Source organism: Embiotoca jacksoni, unplaced genomic scaffold, assembly GCF_022577435.1.
Source record: "Embiotoca jacksoni isolate LCO1_2020_lvr unplaced genomic scaffold, fEmbJac1.0.p SCAF_58, whole genome shotgun sequence".
NCBI classification, from domain to species: domain Eukaryota; kingdom Metazoa; phylum Chordata; class Actinopteri; family Embiotocidae; genus Embiotoca; species Embiotoca jacksoni.
This window is the reverse complement of record NW_027185412.1, coordinates 1,042,571-1,060,070: the sequence shown is the minus strand read 5'-3', so window position 1 is coordinate 1,060,070 and position 17,500 is coordinate 1,042,571. Positions and strand designations below refer to the sequence as shown.

Here is a 17,500-nt window from a genome sequence, read left to right as displayed (position 1 = left end):
TCCATTTCCTTGTTGGTGACGATTCTTGGAGGAGGAATGTTTGGTATGATGTAACCAGTTTTTATTTTTGTTCCGTCAGGTTGGAGAACGTGGCGCCAACCTGAGCAGCGGCCAATGGCAGCGAATCAGCTTGGCTCGTGCTCTCTACAGCGATCGGGACGTTTACCTCCTGGACGACCCGCTGAGCGCCCTCAACGCTCGCGTGGCCAACCACATCTTCCACAACGCCATCCAGAAGCAGCTTCGCCACAAAACAGTCGTCTTCGTCACCCACCAGCTGCAGGTAAACCTCCTCCCGACAGGTGACGGGATGCTCCACCGCAGATGGTTACCATGGAGATGACCTTCGGGTGTGTGTGTCTGTCTGCGCAGTACCTGGTGGACTGTGATGATGTCATCCTGATGAGGGAGGGGAGTATTGCGGAGCAGGGTAACCATGACAACCTGATGAAATTGAACGGAGACTACGCCGCCATGTTCAACTACTTCCAGCTGGGAGACACGCCGTACATAGAGGTACCTGTCTGTCTGTCTGTCTGTCTACCTGTCTGAATGTCTGTCTCTCTGTCTCAGGTCCCCAGCAGGAGGACAGGCGGCTCTCAGAGGAAACCAGCTGACAGTAAACCGGGATCAGTGAAGAAGAACATTCCGGTTGTCAAGGACAACGGTAACCAAACTTCTGATTGGTCACTTCCATCTGTGGTTCTGTTCTTTGGTTCTATTTTTTTCCCACAACTATACTCACAGTAACACAGAAAACAGTAAGTTCAACCGGAGATTAACTTTGTTCTGCTGTTTCTGTCTGGTCATGTGACGTTGAAGGGGAGGAGCAGCAGTGTGGGGGCGTGGCCTGGCCAGTGTTTGGACTCTACATGGCCGCTTGTGGTGGCTCCGCCTCCTGTCTGCTGATCCTGGCTCTGTTCTCAACATGGGAAGCTCCGCCTTCTGCCAGTGGTGGCTCAGCTACTGGATCAACCAGGGCAGCGGGGTGAGTCGTCGCTGTCATCATCCCCGTCCTCCCCCTCCTCCTCCTGCTCCTCCTCCTCTTTTCACCTCCTTATAGTTCTCCCCCTCTGACTCCTCTCTCCTGTGTTTCCAGAACACAACGGTAACCCAGGGCAACAGCTCAACGGTGAGCATCAGTATAAAGGACAATCCCATGATGCAACAGTACGCTGCCATTTACGTCTCCTCCATGGGAGTCATGCTGCTCTTCAAACTCTTCAGAGGCGTCGCCTTCGTCAAGGTCAGAACATCAGAGTCCAGTCCTCTGTTGACCTGCAGCAGGACTCAGGTTCTGTGTGGACCCCACAAATGTTAGGAGGTCAGACCCTGGGTCAACTGGTCCAGTCTGGTTAGCGGGTCTGGTCAGTTCTGGTTCCTCAGCAGTGGTTCAGAGTTTTTCTGGTTCTAACTGATACAGACATGATTATCAGCCTCAACCATCCTGAATCAGTCGACCTCTGACCTTTAAACTGGAGCTCCCTCATCAGATCAAAGTTCTGGTCCTCCAGGTCCTCCAGGTTCTCCTGGTCCTCCAGGTTCTCCAGGTCCTCCAGGTCCTCCAGGTCCTTCAGGTTCTTGAGTATCTGACTCTTGGGTTGTGTCTCTTCAGGGAACCCTGCAAGCCTCCTCCATGCTGCATGATGAGCTCTTCCACAAGATCCTCCGCTGCCCCATGAAGTTCTTCGACACGACGCCCACCGGACGGATCCTCAACCGCTTCTCCAAGGACATGGACGAAGGTAAAGGACCGGACCGGAACAGGTCTGAGGTGCTGTTCACTACCTGAGTCTCACCTTCTGCTGTTTACCTCCAGTCGACACCCGTCTGCCCTTCCAGGCAGAGATGTTCATCCAGAACGTGATCCTGGTCTTCTTCTGCCTGGGTGTCATCAGCTGGGTTTTCCCGTGGTTCCTGGCGGCGGTGGGTCCGCTGGTCTTGCTTTTCGCGGCGCTCCACAGCGTCTCCAGAGTCTTCATCTGGGAGCTGAAGCGCCTGGACAACGTGACGATGTCGCCCTTCATGTCCCACATCACCTCCAGCATCCAGGGCCTGGCCACGCTGCAGGCCTACGACAGGGGGCGGGACTTCCTCCACAGGTCAGGGTTCGAACCACAACACGAAGAACCCTGAAGTCCAGCTTAGAACCAGGACCTGAACACCAGGCTGTGTGTTGTTGTTTCTAGGTACCAGGTTCTGCTGGACCAGAACCAGGCTCCGTTCTACCTGTTCAGCTGTGCGATGAGGTGGCTGGCGGTGCGACTGGACGTCATCAGTGTGGCTCTGATCAGCATCACCGCCCTGATGATGGTCCTGATGCACGGACAGATCCCGCCCGCCTACGCTGGCCTCGCCATCTCCTACGCTGTACAGGTAACTACAGGAACACTGCCCCCTACAGGCAGCCCACGGCTGCTTTACACACCTGCAGCCTCGTCCAATCATCTGAAGGCAGTTTAACTTGTCGTAAATTCAACTTGTTTTTGATGTCAGCTCCTTTCTGTGTTTCTTTCTGTGTTGAAACAACTTTAAGAGAATAAGATAGTGCAGAAACATTTGTGTCAGTTAACAGGCTTGTTCCAGTTCACGGTGCATTTGGCTTCTGAGACCGAAGCTCGCTTCACCTCGGTGGAGAGAATCCATCACTACATCCAGGTAACAGGAACACACTTTACTTTTTTATATAAAACAGAGAAAAAGAAACACGTCTTCATAACTGATTGTTTTCACATTCACTTGAATGACATTAACCTTCTGTCTATCTCTCAGTCTCTGTCCCAGGAGGCCCCCGCTCGGGTCAGAGGTCGGGCCCCTCCGGCCGACTGGCCCCAGCAGGGGGAGCTGGTGTTCAGGGACGTGGAGATGAGGTACCAGGAGAACCTGCCTCTGGTCCTGAACAGGATCTCCTGCACCATCCGGCCCAAGGAGAAGGTTGGCATCGTGGGCAGAACCGGATCAGGTTCCTGGAAATGTTCCTGTAGTTCCTGTCTCTGCCTGTAGAGGACAATGTTCCTGTAGTTCCTGCCTCTGCCTGTAGAGGACAGTGTGGACATCCTGTCTGTCCACAGGGAAGTCGTCTCTGGCTGTGGTCTTGTTCCGGCTGGTGGAGCACTGTGGAGGCTCCATCCTGATTGACGGTGGACATCAGTGACATCGGACTGGCCGACCTCCGCAGCAAACTGTCCATCATCTCCCAGGACCCGGTCCTGTTCAGCGGGACAGTCAGGTAAGGAACACCTGTCTAGGGTTTCTGTCTCCTGACGTGCTGTCAGACCTCTGATCGGCCTCTGTCCGTCTCCAGGTCCAACCTGGACCCGTTTGTCCGGCACAGCGAGGACCAGATCTGGGACGCTCTGGGAAGGAGCCACATGAAGGAGTGTGTGAGTTCACTTCTTCTTCTGCACTTCCTGTCCTGTAGCGCTGCGGACACAACCGCAGATGTAGAGAAGTTTCTGTCATGTGACTGTCTGTCTGTCCGCGTGTCCACCTGTCTGTCTCTCAGGTGTCCCAGCTGCCCCTGAAGTTGGAGTCGGAGGTGGTGGCGAACGGAGACAACTTCTCCGTGGGTGAGAGACAGCTACTGTGTGTTGCCAGAGCTTTGCTGAGACAGTGCAAGGTGGGACAGGCTCCGCCCTCTCCCCTCTGCTCTGTTCTCTGATTGGCTGGTTCAGGTCAGACAGGTTAAGTCCCACCCCCTGACCTGTGGTTCTGGTCTTCAGGTGCTGATCCTGGACGAGGCCACGGCGGCGATGGACGCTGAGACGGACGCTCTGATCCAGGAGACCATCAGGAGCTCGTTCCAGGACTGCACCACGCTGACGGTGGCGCACCGCCTCCACACCGTCCTCGCCTCCGACCGCATCATGGTGCTCAACCGGGGACAGGTACCGGCCAATAGGAGCTCAGACACTGTCTGTATCGGCCAATAATGAACTGATCCTAATTAATTGATCATGTTTAATTGATCCTGATTAACTGATCTGATTTATTGATCAGGTGGTGGAGTTCGACGAGCCGTCCGGGCTGCTGGCCAACGAGAACTCACGTCTGCGTTCGATGCTGGCGGCCGTGGAGAACAAGATCTCTGTGCGAGGATGAGGAGGGTGATGAAGAGGAGGAAGAGGACAAGGAAGGTGTACCAGTGTGGGGTGAACAGTCGCAGAGGCACGGTGCTTCTCCGTGTCTTCTGTAACTCTGATGAGAGCCGCTCTTCATCGTCACTCTTCATCGTCACTCTTCATCGTCACTCTTCATCGTCACTTACTGTTGCTTTGCTCATGTTTCTGTTTGTTCTTCTGACCTGATATAACGCAGGTCTGTGATTATTGTTGTTTATTGAATGATTTTAACCTCCTGATCTCGGGTGAGAGAGGCTGTGATGACCTGGCGCCGTGTGATTGGCTGCTTGGAGAGGTGGGAGGGGCTAAAGGACGAGTTCAACGGTTTTCTTCTTTGAAAAAAAAGTCAAATAATTTATCTTCTGAACCTTCGTTGTTTTAATGTTATTATTATTCACCTGATTACAGAATGATCGGTTTGATCGGATTAAAGTCGGACTTCATCCTGCAGATCAATCATTTATATATACGATAATTTACCAGATTCTCGTTAGAAACGTTCAGCTCTGATTTTAAACTTTTTTGCCTTTTTCTATAGGTTTTTTTTGGGTGCACATTTGCCTTTTTTTTTAACAGTAAGTGGCAACTGTGCTCCCCCTATAGGCAAAACACAGGAACTGCACATTAGTCCAAACAGGATGTCTGTTTTACTGAATATCAGAAAGAAATCACATTTTTAAATGAAATCACAGAAGGTTTCGTCTGATGTTTCCTTGTTTTCTACCCGAGATACTTTACAGGAAATATGAAACATGAACAGGAAACAAACAAATAAACAAATAAACAAACAGGCAAAACATCACATTTCTGTTTTACGAATACAAACTGAAGCATTTATTTATAATTTATTTCATGTTCCTCTTCAAGAAGTTCAACCAGGAAAGTATTAAATTAAATTAATTAAATGTATTGTGTGTGGTTGCTGCTGTGTGCCTCCAGAGGGCAGCACCCACAGTCACATTCACAGAGGAAGAAATTGGTTTGTTTTAATCTTTCACTTCCTGTGTTCGCTGGTTTCAGCTGTCTGACTTACTAATTGATCTGTGAGGTTCAATCAAACATGCAGCTGATTAAAGGAAGTCATCATCACAACTGGTGAACCTCCAAAATAAAAGCCTGGTCACAGAGCAGCTGTGTGGTGGGAGGAGCCTCGTCCATGTTTTCCTGTGTGTGCTGTATTTTTCTAACAGCCTTATAGCATGACGTCAGAGCTCCCAATAAAACTATTTTAAGATGAAAGGTTTCTGTTTCCTGCTCTTTAATTAACACAAAATAAAGTTTCTTATTAAGTTTTAAAAACATGAAACATAAACACATCACAGTTCACTGCTCACACGTTTTAATCATGGATCACTGATCAATGGATGATTGATGGATGATTGATGGATGGATGATTGATGGATGGATAATTGATGTATAATTGACGGATGATTGATGGATGATTGATAGATGGATGATGGTTGTATGATTGACGGATGATTGACGGATGATTGACGGATGATTGATGGATGATTGACGGATGATTGATGGATAACTGACGGATGATTGATGGATAATTGACGGATGATTGATGGATGATTGACGGATGATTGATGGATGATTGATGGATAACTGACGGCTGATTGATGGATAATTGACGGATGATTGATGGATAACTGACGGATGATTGATGGATAATTGACGGATGATTGATGGATGATTGACGGATGATTGACGGGTGATTGACGGATGATTGACGGCTGATTGATGGATGATTGATAGATGGATGATGGTTGTATGATTGATGGATGATTGACGGATGATTGACGGATGGTTGATGGATAATTGATGGCTGATTGACGGATGATTGATGGATAATAGTTGTATGATTGACGGATGATTGACAGATGGATGATGGTTGTATGATTGATGGATGATTGACGGATGATTGACAGGTGATTGACAGATGGATGATAGTTGTATGATTGACGGATGATTGACGGGTGATTGACGGATGATTGACAGATGGATGATAGTTGTATGATTGACGGATGATTGACGGGTGATTGACGGATGATTGGATGATAGTTGTATGATTGACGGATGATTGATAGATGGATGGTGGTTGTATGATTGACGGATGATTGACGGATGATTGACAGATGGATGATAGTTGTATGATTGACGGATGATTGACGGGTGATTGACGGATGATTGACAGATGGATGATAGTTGTATGATTGACGGATGATTGACGGATGATTGACAGATGGATGATGGTTGTATGATTGACGGATGATTGACGGGTGATTGACGGATGATTGACAGATGGATGATAGTTGTATGATTGACGGATGATTGACGGATGATTGACAGATGGATGATGGTTGTATGCTGAATCCTTCGACCCGCTGCTCCTCGGTGGTGTTCCCGCCTCCACAGCGCCCCCTTCGGCCCGCAGAAACTTTATATTTATCCCGCTGTTACTTCCTGTTTTGTCCAGAGCGAAGTCTCATCTGTCCCCCTCGGTGCTCCTCCGGCGGTGTCTTCTGTCTCTTTGTGTCCCGGAGTCTCCGTCTTTCTCCTCTCGGACTTCCCTGGTCACCTCCAGGTGACGGCAAACCACCGGGGGGGACTTGTCTTCAGTGACCGGGACGCAGCGAGGGGGAGCCGGGCTGAGCTCGCAGGAGCAGCCGGTGTTGTCCTGGTTCTTCTGGTCCTGGTTCTTCTGGTCCTGGTTCTTCTGGTCCTGATGGATTTCACATAAATGTTCGTCCTGAGACACCAACGATGAGCTCTGCGGTGCTAATGCTAATTAAACTGTCCGCTGATTAGCCGGCTCCGCTAACCAGGTCAGTTGAACTAGTTAACTAGTTAACTGGTTGACTAGTTGACGTCGCCGCTGTTTGACCTCCAACTGTTTTTTAAACCTGCTGTGGTTCAGTCCCTTCGAGCTAAAGGTGCTAACCTCCAGAGCTGCTAGCCTCGACTGAAACTGCCTTTAAACACAGTTCGAGTCGGTTCAAACGGAGTTTTTAAAATGTTCTGTAAATGTTTTGTTTCCGGGGTTAAAGTCTCCCCTGGATTTAAGTCTTCTTTTAAAGATTTATTTTCTGGGTTTGAGTTCAGACTTTTATTTTAGCTGTTTTCTGAATGTATGCTGGCCTGGTTTACACAGCTGGATTCAATCAGGTTTAAAACCGGGTTTAATGTGGACCCGGTTTGGGTTAGATCATGTTTGAATCGGACCTCGCGGGTAAAGAAGTTCAGTTCTGGGTCACAGTGTCCTTTATTGTTGAACTAGACTTTTGTTTAATGAGGTTTTGAATGTATTTTGTCAGCAGGTTAAACTGACTTAAATGAAGTGTTGTTAAACCCAGACTGGTGAACTAGTCACGTGTTCAACTGGTTCTGGTTGTCTTGTTTACATCTGACTTGAATTAGACTTTTGTTAAATGAGATTTTGAATGCAGTCAGAACAGGATTACTCTCTGGCTTAAAGACCTCAGGTTTAGTTAAACTGGACTTTACACAATGGATTTGAAGTTGGTGTGGTAGTTCTGTGTTGGTCTGGGTTCTGAATCCGGTCCCGGGTTCACAGGCAGTCCAGGTTTGGTAAGTGTCCTTATTCATTTCTGGTTTTAATGAAGGTGTTGTTGGTGTTTGAATGCCTTAAGGTCCAGTTCTGGTTTGAACCTGGTCTTAGATGTTGTCAGAACCGGTCTCCGTGGGGGTCCTGAACTTAGTCCATGTCTGATCCGGTTTTAGTCTTGGTTTAGGTCGTCATGGCAGAGCTCCACCACACTCCCACCTCGCTATGCTGCTGCCGTAAATCCCTGCCGGTCTCCGGGGGCCGGTGTGTCGGGGTCTCCGGCCCGCCCTCCGTGGGTCCGGGTCCCGGGTCTCCACGCTGCCCCCTGGTGGACGTGGCCTCGGCGTCGAACTTCAGGTGCTTCCAGCTGCGTCACTTCCACCTGGATTTGCGGCTGAACTTTGCGGTGAAGGAGATGAGCGGCTGGCTGGTTCTGGACCTGGTCCCGGCCCAGTCGGAGATCTGCACCCTGATCCTGGACTCCCACCCCTCCCTGCTCATCCACTCCATAGACTGTAAGGTCCCCGGGGCCGCGCAGGAGGATCCCGTCTCCCTCACGTACCGGGTCGACCCGTTCACCGACTACGGCTCCTCGCTGAGCATCAGCCTGCCGACGGCGGCGGTGAAACCCGGCAGGCTGATCCAGATCACCGTCCGCTACACCACCACGGACGGACCGGCGGTAAGGACACGTTACAGTCTGACTGATGGACCAGCGCGAGATAGAGGGCTCTGGACCCGGTCCCGGTCCTGATGTTTGTCCGTCTGTCCTCAGATCTGGTGGCTGGACTCGGAGCTGACCTGCGGTCAGTCTCGTCCTCTGGTCTTCACTCAGGGTCACTCGGTGTGTAACCGCTCCTTCTTCCCCTGCTTCGACACGCCTGCAGTCAAGAGCACGTACACCGCAACAGTCCGGGTGAGTCCTGACCCCTGACCCCTGACCCCTGACCCCCTCCTGTCCACTCTGAGACGATGCGAGTCAAAGCAAGTATTATAAGTATTTTAACCATGATGTAGAAATTCAGTGAAATCTTCGTAAAATATCTGAAAAAAAGTCTAAAATATTCAGTAATTTGTTAGATTTTTAATCATAACATAATACTATTTAAACATTAAATCAACAGAGAAAAAATATATATAAAATATCTGAAGAAATTCTCCAAAAAATAAAATATCATATATTCAAATATTTCTAAAATGTTCAAAGTAATGTTAAATATCTAAATAATATAAAAAAAGATCCAGCAAATATTAACCAAAAAGATATTTTTAAACGGCAGAAGTTTATTAGTAAATTTTAAAAAAGGAATTGGTAAAATATGTATAAAATGACCCTAAACTCTCAAATATTTGTAAAATACTGAACAAATATTTGTAAAATAATTATTAAATATTTGTAAAATAATAAAATACTGAACAAGTATTTGTACAGTATCAGGACAAACATCAGTAAATCAACCTCAAAACATTTGTAAAAAATCTGTTGAATATCTGAATAAAATCATAATTTCTTCACAATATGCTGAAGAACATCAGTTCCAGCAGGATGTTTCTGTCCATCGCTAACAGACTGTCTCCTCTTCGTCCTCAGGCCCCGGACGGCGTCACCGTCCTGATGAGTGCGTCCCGGAGTTCGTACTCCAAACCGGACCGAGTCTTTCAGTTCTCCATGGAGTTCCCCGTCCCGTCCTACCTGGTGGCGCTGGTGGCCGGCGAGCTGCAGCACGTCGACGTCGGCCCGAGGTCGGTCATGTTAAATGTTAAAAAACATCTGGAAAATATTCTAAAATATTTTGCAGTGATGCATTAAATATTTCAATAAAATGATTTAAGTACAATATTTTCTTATATCAGTAAAATATCAAAAAAAGTTATTTAAAATATTGAATAATTTTATTTTACAAAGCTGTATTTGTTTTTTTTGGCCCTTTTAATCTTCCGTAGACAGATGTGATGACTCTAACCTTCTTTGTCCAATCTCTTTTCAGGAGTCGTGTGTGGGCGGAGCCATGTCTGTTGTCCTGTGCGGTGAAGAAGCTGGGGGGCAGCGTGGAGAGCTGGCTGGGCGTGGCCGAGGACCTGTTCGGACCTTACCTGTGGGGCAGGTGAGCCTTAAATGCGTCGACAAAGCTTCATCCGAAACGTCAGCGCAGCACTGACCGAGCTCGTCCTCAGGTGTGACATCGTCTTCCTCCCGCCCTCCTTCCCCATCGTTGCCATGGAGAACCCCTGCCTCACCTTCATCATCGCCTCCATCCTGGAGAGCAGCGAGTTCCTGCTGATCGACGTCATCCACGAGATCACACACGGTTGGTTCGGCAACGCCGTCACCAACGCAACCTGGGAGGAGATGTGGCTGAGTGAGGGGCTGGCGACCTACGCCCAGAGGAGGGTCACCACCGAGGCCTACGGTACGAGTACAAGTACTACTAATACTACTACAGTACTCCCAGAGGAGGATCACCACCGAGGCCTACGGTACGAGTACAAGTACTACTAATACTACTACAGTACTCCCAGAGGAGGGTCACCACCGAGGCCCACGGTACGAGTACAAGTACTACTAATACTACTACAGTACTCCCAGAGGAGGGTCACCACCGAGGCCTACGGTACGAGTACAAGTACTACTAATACTACTACAGTACTCCCAGAGGAGGGTCACCACCGAGGCCCACGGTACGAGTACAAGTACTACTAATACTACTACTACTACAGTATGCCCAGAGGAGGGTCACCACCGAGGCCTACAGTACGAGTACAAGTACTACAACTACTACTACTACTACTAATACTACTGATAGGACTGATAATACTACCACTGAAACTACTGCTACGATTAGAAAACCAATATTGGATGGTGGTGATCTTCGGGCCCTCAGGCAGCACTGCATTAAAAACACACTATTCTGGAGTGGAAATCACTGCATGGGCTCAGGAACACTTGTGAAAACCATCGTCTGTGAACACAGTTCATCGCTGCGTCCACAAATGATGTTAAAACTCCAAAGAAGAAACTACTACTGCTAATAGTACTACTACCACCACCACCACCTCCTTGGCATAATGAGGAGGTCTCACCTGTGTGCTGTCCACATACTTCTGTCTGTATTGTGCGTCACTCCCGTGGAAACTTTGCCCTCCTCCTCGTCTGCAGGTGAAGCCTTCACCTGCTTGGAAACTGTCGTGCGATTGGACGCCCTGCACAGACAGCTGCGTCTCCTCGGCGACAACAACCCTGTGAGCAAACTGCAGGTCAAGTTTGAGCCAGGTAAGCACACACACGCGCGCACACACACACACACACACACACACACACTACTATACACACTGACACAGGTGAGGTTACACCCCCCCACCCCTCCCTTCCAGGTGTGAACCCCAGCACACTGATGAACCTGTTCACCTACGAGAAAGGTTTCTGCTTCGTGTCGTACCTGTCGGACCTCTGTGGAGACGTGAGACGCTTCGATGGCTTCCTCAGGGTCAGCACACACACACACACACACACACACACACACACACACACACACACACACACACACACACCTGGTGAAGCAGCTGATTTCACTACATTTGAATGACACGTCACCATGTTTTCCATAAACATCCTCATGATGATGATTTAATCTGTAGTACCACTGAGGACCACTAGGAGCTGTCTCCATAGACTCCATCTGTAGTACCACTGAGGACCACTAGGAGCTGTCTCCATAGACTCCATCTGTAGTACCACTGAGGACCACTGGGAGCTGTCTCCATAGACTCCATCTGTAGTACCACTGAGGACCACTGGGAGCTGTCTCCATAGACTCCATCTGTAGTACCACTGAGGACCACTGGGAGCTGTCTCCATAGACTCCATCTGTAGTACCACTGAGGACCACTAGGGGCTGTCTCCATAGACTCCATCTGTAGTACCACTGAGGACCACTAGGGGCTGTCTCCATAGACTCCATCTGTAGTACCACTGAGGACCACTAGGGGCTGTCTCCATAGACTCCATCTGTAGTACCACTGAGGACCACTAGGGGCTGTCTCCATAGACTCCATCTGTAGTACCACTGAGGACCACTAGGGGCTGTCTCCATAGACTCCATCTGTAGTACCACTGAGGACCACTAGGGGCTGTCTCCATAGACTCCATCTGTAGTACCACTGAGGACCACTAGGGGCTGTCTCCATAGACTCCATCTGTAGTACCACTGAGGACCACTAGGGGCTGTCTCCATAGACTCCATCTGTAGTACCACTGAGGACCACTAGGGGCTGTCTCCATAGACTCCATCTGTAGTACCACTGAGGACCACTAGGGGCTGTCTCCATAGACTCCATCTGTAGTACCACTGAGGACCACTAGGGGCTGTCTCCATAGACTCCATCTGTAGTACCACTGAGGACCACTAGGGGCTGTCTCCATAGACTCCATCTGTAGTACCACTGAGGACCACTAGGGTCTCCAATAAACTCCCATTGTTCTCCTGAAATCCAAAGTCACTAAATGTTTCTAGTCATCATGGTGTCATTAGATAAACTCCCTCCTTCTGGAAATCATTCATTCATATTGGGACTCTGACACAGGTATGTTTTGGGGGCGGGGCTTAGTGTCCTCAGGGAGTCAGTCAGCTCCGCCCCTCGCTCCTCAGACCTTCACTTGACACCAGTCTCTCTGCGTCTCCGTGTCTCCAGGACTACATCTCGGAGTTTAAGTTCCGCAGCGTGGTCGCTCAGGACTTCATCGACTTCTTCCTCGGTTGTTTCCCGGAGCTGAAGGACGCCGCCGTCTCTCAGAGAGAAGGTCAGGAGATGTTGGACTCAAAGCCCCCATTGCCCCTCCCCCTGTGCGACATCACTTCCTGTTTTCTTCCCCCTAGGTCTGGAGTTCGAGCGCTGGCTGAGTGGCTGCGGGCCTCCTCCGTACGAGCCAGACCTGTCAGCAGGGGGCGCTCTGATCCAGCCCGTCCAGGACCTGTGTGATCTGTGGAGGGGCGCCGACCCCCCTGACCCGCAGGCCCTCATGACCTTTGACCTCTCAGCCTGGAGCACCTTCCAGATCGTTTTGTTCCTGGACCGCATGTTGGACCACTCGCCACTACCGCACGGTACACCGTCGTAGTACTACTGCCAATAATACTGTGAATAGTACTTCTGCTGCAGTACAAATATTCAGGTCACAGGATGATTGTCTCTCCTTCAGCTGTCTTCAGTAATATTTAATCTGATGTCACAATGAGTCTCTGAGTGTCTCTGTCTGTCTCACTGCGTGTCTGTCTCCATCTCAGATGTGATGGTCCGTCTCTCGGGTTCTTACTCGTCCCTGTTTGACAGTCTGAACGCGGAGGTCCAGATCCGCTGGCTGCAGATGGTGGTGAGGAACACGTTCTACCCCGACCTGCCCCGAGTCAGAGCCTTCCTGCACAAACACGTAAGAACCGTCAGAACCAGGGACGCTCACCGGAGGATCAGTTTAATAAAGTGTCCGCAGACCTCCAGCAGCCAATCACAGCTGATCTCTGCTTTTAATTTCTCATTCTGTGAGCAGGAAGAAGCTTTTCAAAATAAAGCACAGAGTTTAGATTCCAGCAGGAGTTCAAACAGGAAGTGGTTCCAGGTGTGATGGTCAGTCTAACCCTCTCCTCTCCGCAGACGTCCCGGATGTACACGGTGCCGCTGTACGAGGACCTGGTTGCCGGGGTGATGAAGTGTGTTGCCGTGGAGATCTTCTACCAGACGCAGCGCCGCCTGCACCCGAACCTCCGACGGACATTACAGCAGGTCCTGTTCCAGACCGGCTCGGCCCCGACCAATCAGAATGGCCTCGCTGTGTCCATCATACCGTCCTCCTCCTCACCCGCCCCCCCGCAGCAGCCGCCTGCTCCCACGGCAACCGCCTCTACTGCTGCTGGGACGCTCGCTCTGCGGGACGTCAACGTGTCGGCGTGACGACGGCCGTCATCAGACAGTGATGTAAGACGCAGGTTTCCTTGGCGACAGCAGCAGCTGATTGCTAGCTGCAGTGAGGACAACAAAAAACTAAAACCTGACCCAGAGGGTCAAGGGTCAAAGGTCGAGTTGCACAGGCCATCACTGCTGCTGCTCAAACTGTGGCCGGTGGCCATCAGAGGGTCCTCGGACCGGACGTTAGTGTCATCCGTCAGTTGATCCATCAGCTGTTTTGTCTTCCTCTGCCGACCGTTGAGCGTTTGTTTTGCACATCTGTGAGGTGGTTTGTCGCTCAGGCGGGAGGAGACAAGCGACGCAGTCAACGTCTGCTGCAGCAGAACAGTTGAGATCCTCAGGCTCCGCCCCCTTCATGGCATTCTTTTAGTTTCCTGTTTGATTTTGAATTTTCTGACGCAGCTGAATCTGAAACTCTTCAGACTGATGCGACTTCATCCACGTTTCTATCCGTCTCCTCCTCTTCCTCCTCCTTGCTTCGCTTTCAGAGCAGAGCTGTGATTGGCTGAAAGGGAGTTCAAGGGGCGGAGCAGAAACTATTTCAGTTTGTTTATCTTTTGATCCACTATTAGCCTCTTTGCTGCGTTCAGCTCAAACTGAACCAGAACCAGGTCTACACGGACCCACCTGCAGACCAGGACTCACCTGAGTGGCCTTAACGCTGCCTTCACTGCGGCTGGGAACTCAAACGTCCGAGTTGTTTTCACCTGAACTCACCAGCAGTGAAGATCCAGGTGGACGAAGTCTGAACCTTTACACTGAAAACACCAGCAAACAGGAAGTGAAGTTTTGCTCTCCTGGTTTCGTGAAAAAAAAATATTTTTTTTTTTAGAAGAACACAGTTCCCAGCTGACAGTGAACGCCTCGTCAGATTTATACTGAATGCATGAGAAAATAAAAAACACTGAAACCTAAAAGAAATTCTGATTTTTCACCTAAATTTTTAACAAATTATGAAACTTTTAATAGTCAGTCACTCCTCCAAAATAAAAGAATAAAACACATTTAAAGGAGAAAGTAAACATGAAGACAAACAATAAACGTTTATGAAGTCGTTATGACTAACAATAATTCTATTTTCATAATAAATACTTCAAACTAATTTGTTGTATTTGTTTTTTAAAATTTTGTGCAAAACCACCAAAAAATGTTTTTTATAGAATTTCTAATTAAACCTTTTTTCTTTTTTTTTATTCTCCTTTTATTTTCAGTTCCAGCCGGAAATGTAAAGTCGGTCATGTTTCACGAGGTGGTGATGGACCGGAAGTTATGTAGCTCTGCCTTCAAAATAAAAAGCGTTACTTGACATGATGAGTCACGTGTGTTTCAGCATGTTTGATAAGTCTTAAACTTCATTGACAAAGATCACAATCTGCTGAAGTATAAATATAAAGTGACAGTTAAGGATCTTTTGTTAAATATGCAACTGGTAAATTTTTCTATTTGATCAATTTAATAATGAAAACAGAACCACTGAGGAGACTTCAGTTTTCATTGTGATTATTTTAAATGAATGAGAACTTCAGAATAAAAGCAGTAAACAGAACTTTAGTTGGATAAAGTGGTTCCTGATCGGCGTAAGTAAAGAAATTAAAGCATAAAAGTTGCTGAAAGAAGAATTTATCAACTTTACATTTCTTTTTAAAGGAAAGTAAATCTGTAAATTATTCTTTCAAAATTATTTAAAGCCGTTTTTCTTTTTCAGAAATAAAACTCAAAACAGGAAGTTGCGTTTACTCTAGATTTCTTCATCTGCAGAGTCACGCGCTCTTACTTCGAAGGGCCTGAGCGGAAGTGGTATGTCTTATTTTTAAGAGTCTTGACGGCGTCCGGAGGTAACACGGCATCACAGACCTGCAGCAGCTGGACCGACACATCTGGACCAGGACCCGCGGGACCGGCGGGGACCGAGAGACAGACGGGTGGACCGCGAGACAGAGGAGGACCGAGAGACAGGTGGACCGACAGACCGGCAGGTGTCTCCCTCTCAGACCGTCTGCGGCTCCTCCAGGCCGGTGCGCAGCTCCGGGGCCGTGCCGTGCCGGGCTGCCTGCAGGGGGGGCAGCATGGCGGAGGAGACCCGTGTCATCTACCACCTGGAGGACCAGGACACCCCCTACCTGATCCGGATCAACGTGCCCGCGCAGCGCGTCACCCTTGCTGACTTCAAGCAAGTCGTGAACAAACCCAACGGGAAATTCTTCTTCAAGTCGGTGGACGACGACTTCGGGTGAGTCACGTGATCGATGGTGTTGATCGGAACAATTAAAAACAGCAGGTTCATTTGTTATTGATCACGTGATTGCTGCTGTAACACGTCATCAGAGAGAAACTCCGACCTGCTTCAAGCTCGCAATTAATCAACAATAAACAAATTGAATAACAGCAACAAATAATTTATAATAACAAAAGAACAGGTAGAATTAAATGACGCAACACGATAACATCCAAAAGAATTAAACTAAAAAATTCGAATAAAATGATGAGAAATAGTTCAAATGATAAATAATTTTGAAATAAAAACTTTGAGAATTAAGACTTATTTACAACCGAGTGTCCAGCAGTGACCAGGGGCGGAGTCGTAGTGCTTAGACACCGCCTCCCGCCCCGCCCACATGACAGGCCACACCCCCTCGCCCGCATCATTTATTTGACTTCTGTTCAATTTTTCTACTGATTTTATTCCTCTTTTGACTTCATTAAACTCTGATCAGCCACGATGAAATAATCTGAGACAAAAACAAATCAGTAAACGACAATTTAACGGAATGTTTTAATTTTTACAGAAACCTGAAATAAAATGTTCAACAGACGGTTTGTATTTTACAAGATGGGAAGATCAAATATGAGCGTTTGTTAACACGTATGTATGCATGTATGTAAACTCTGATTTTCTATTTTAATTCTCTTGTATTTATGTCTTCATTTGATTTTTACAACAAGTCTTTAATAATCCGTCTTTAATCCCCGACGCTGATATTATAAAACCGACTGAAAGCTGCACAGGATGGTGTGTTGGTCCAGCTGTCTTTGTGGGGACCGTAGTTAGTCTCAGCATTTATGAGGGCCACAGTCAATGATGAAGATGATGGTGATGATGATGACGACGATGATGGTGATGGTGGTGATGGTGGTGATGATGAAGATGATGGTGGTGGTGATAATGATGACGACGGTGATAATGATGATGGTGATGGTGGTGATGATGAAGATGATGGTGATGGTGATAATGATGGTGATGGTGGTGGTGATGATGAAGATGATGGTGATAATGATGGTGGTGATGATGAAGATGATGGTGATGGTGATAATGATGGTGATGGTGGTGGTGATGGTGGTGGTGATGATGAAGATGATGGTGATGGTGGTGATGATGAAGATGATGGTGATGGTGATAATGATGGTGGTGGTGATGATGATGGTGATGGTGGTGATGATGGTGACGGTGATGGTGGTGATGATGAAGATGATGGTGATGGTGATAATGATGACGACGGTGATGATGGTGGTGATGATGAAGATGGTGATGATGATGGTGATGATGGTGATGATGATGATGATGGTGATCATTTGTTACAGCGTGGTCAAAGAGGAGATCAGTGATGATGATGCCAGGCTGCCATGTGTGAATGGACGAGTCGTCTGTTGGGTGAGAAACACACACACACACACACACACACACACACACACACACACACACACACACACACACCATCCTTCAGACCGATCACAGGTGACTTCACCGACTCTCAGCGGCTGCATATGTCCGTGCTCATCTGGTGGGAGGGGCTTAGGACAGACACTTTACCTTGAACCAGGTCTACATTACTGGGACTTGTATTCAGTCCCC

General features: G+C 48.3%; 3 protein-coding genes across 3 annotated transcripts in view; all 3 read left to right on the top strand.

Annotated features, from left to right (window-relative positions):
* LOC138212610 (ATP-binding cassette sub-family C member 5-like) overlaps positions 1 to 5,344 on the top strand; it is a 10,484-nt gene extending 5,140 nt beyond the window's left edge. The window contains 17 exon segments of the mRNA XM_069173064.1: positions 80 to 283; positions 373 to 516; positions 574 to 667; positions 823 to 921; positions 924 to 988; positions 1,100 to 1,132; positions 1,616 to 1,745; positions 1,820 to 2,102; positions 2,190 to 2,376; positions 2,569 to 2,658; positions 2,773 to 2,962; positions 3,072 to 3,141; positions 3,143 to 3,229; positions 3,305 to 3,383; positions 3,506 to 3,619; positions 3,723 to 3,887; positions 4,000 to 5,344. Coding sequence (XP_069029165.1) covers positions 80 to 283; positions 373 to 516; positions 574 to 667; positions 823 to 921; positions 924 to 988; positions 1,100 to 1,132; positions 1,616 to 1,745; positions 1,820 to 2,102; positions 2,190 to 2,376; positions 2,569 to 2,658; positions 2,773 to 2,962; positions 3,072 to 3,141; positions 3,143 to 3,229; positions 3,305 to 3,383; positions 3,506 to 3,619; positions 3,723 to 3,887; positions 4,000 to 4,101 — 2,136 coding nt within the window. The 3' untranslated portion in view covers positions 4,102 to 5,344.
* A 1,252-nt stretch (positions 5,345 to 6,596) lies between these two features.
* rnpepl1 (arginyl aminopeptidase like 1) lies at positions 6,597 to 14,964 on the top strand. The gene is made up of 11 exons (XM_069173047.1): positions 6,597 to 8,374; positions 8,468 to 8,608; positions 9,284 to 9,435; positions 9,681 to 9,797; positions 9,868 to 10,103; positions 10,850 to 10,963; positions 11,065 to 11,177; positions 12,382 to 12,490; positions 12,567 to 12,794; positions 12,975 to 13,117; positions 13,339 to 14,964. The coding sequence occupies exons 1-11, from the start codon at positions 7,886 to 7,888 to the stop codon at positions 13,633 to 13,635; spliced, it is 2,139 nt and encodes a 712-aa protein (XP_069029148.1). The 5' UTR covers positions 6,597 to 7,885; the 3' UTR covers positions 13,636 to 14,964.
* Positions 14,965 to 15,457: 493 nt separating this feature from the next.
* LOC138212592 (segment polarity protein dishevelled homolog DVL-3) overlaps positions 15,458 to 17,500 on the top strand; it is a 10,196-nt gene continuing 8,153 nt past the window's right edge. Inside the window, exons 1-2 of the mRNA XM_069173046.1 lie at positions 15,458 to 15,880; positions 17,230 to 17,299. Coding sequence (XP_069029147.1) covers positions 15,717 to 15,880; positions 17,230 to 17,299 — 234 coding nt within the window. The 5' untranslated portion in view covers positions 15,458 to 15,716. The remainder of the gene's footprint in view (positions 15,881 to 17,229; positions 17,300 to 17,500) is intronic.

What these genes read in the sequence shown, in the direction of transcription:
- rnpepl1 (XM_069173047.1), top strand. Translation starts at nt 7,886, where the DNA reads ATGGCAGAGCTCCACCACACTCCCACCTCGCTATGCTGCTGCCGTAAA. An exon ending in CGTACACCGCAACAGTCCGG is followed by an intron (nt 8,609 to 9,283) that starts GTGAGTCCTGAC and finishes CTTCGTCCTCAG; the next exon opens with GCCCCGGACGGCGTCACCGT. An exon ending in GGTCACCACCGAGGCCTACG is followed by an intron (nt 10,104 to 10,849) that starts GTACGAGTACAA and finishes CCTCGTCTGCAG; the next exon opens with GTGAAGCCTTCACCTGCTTG.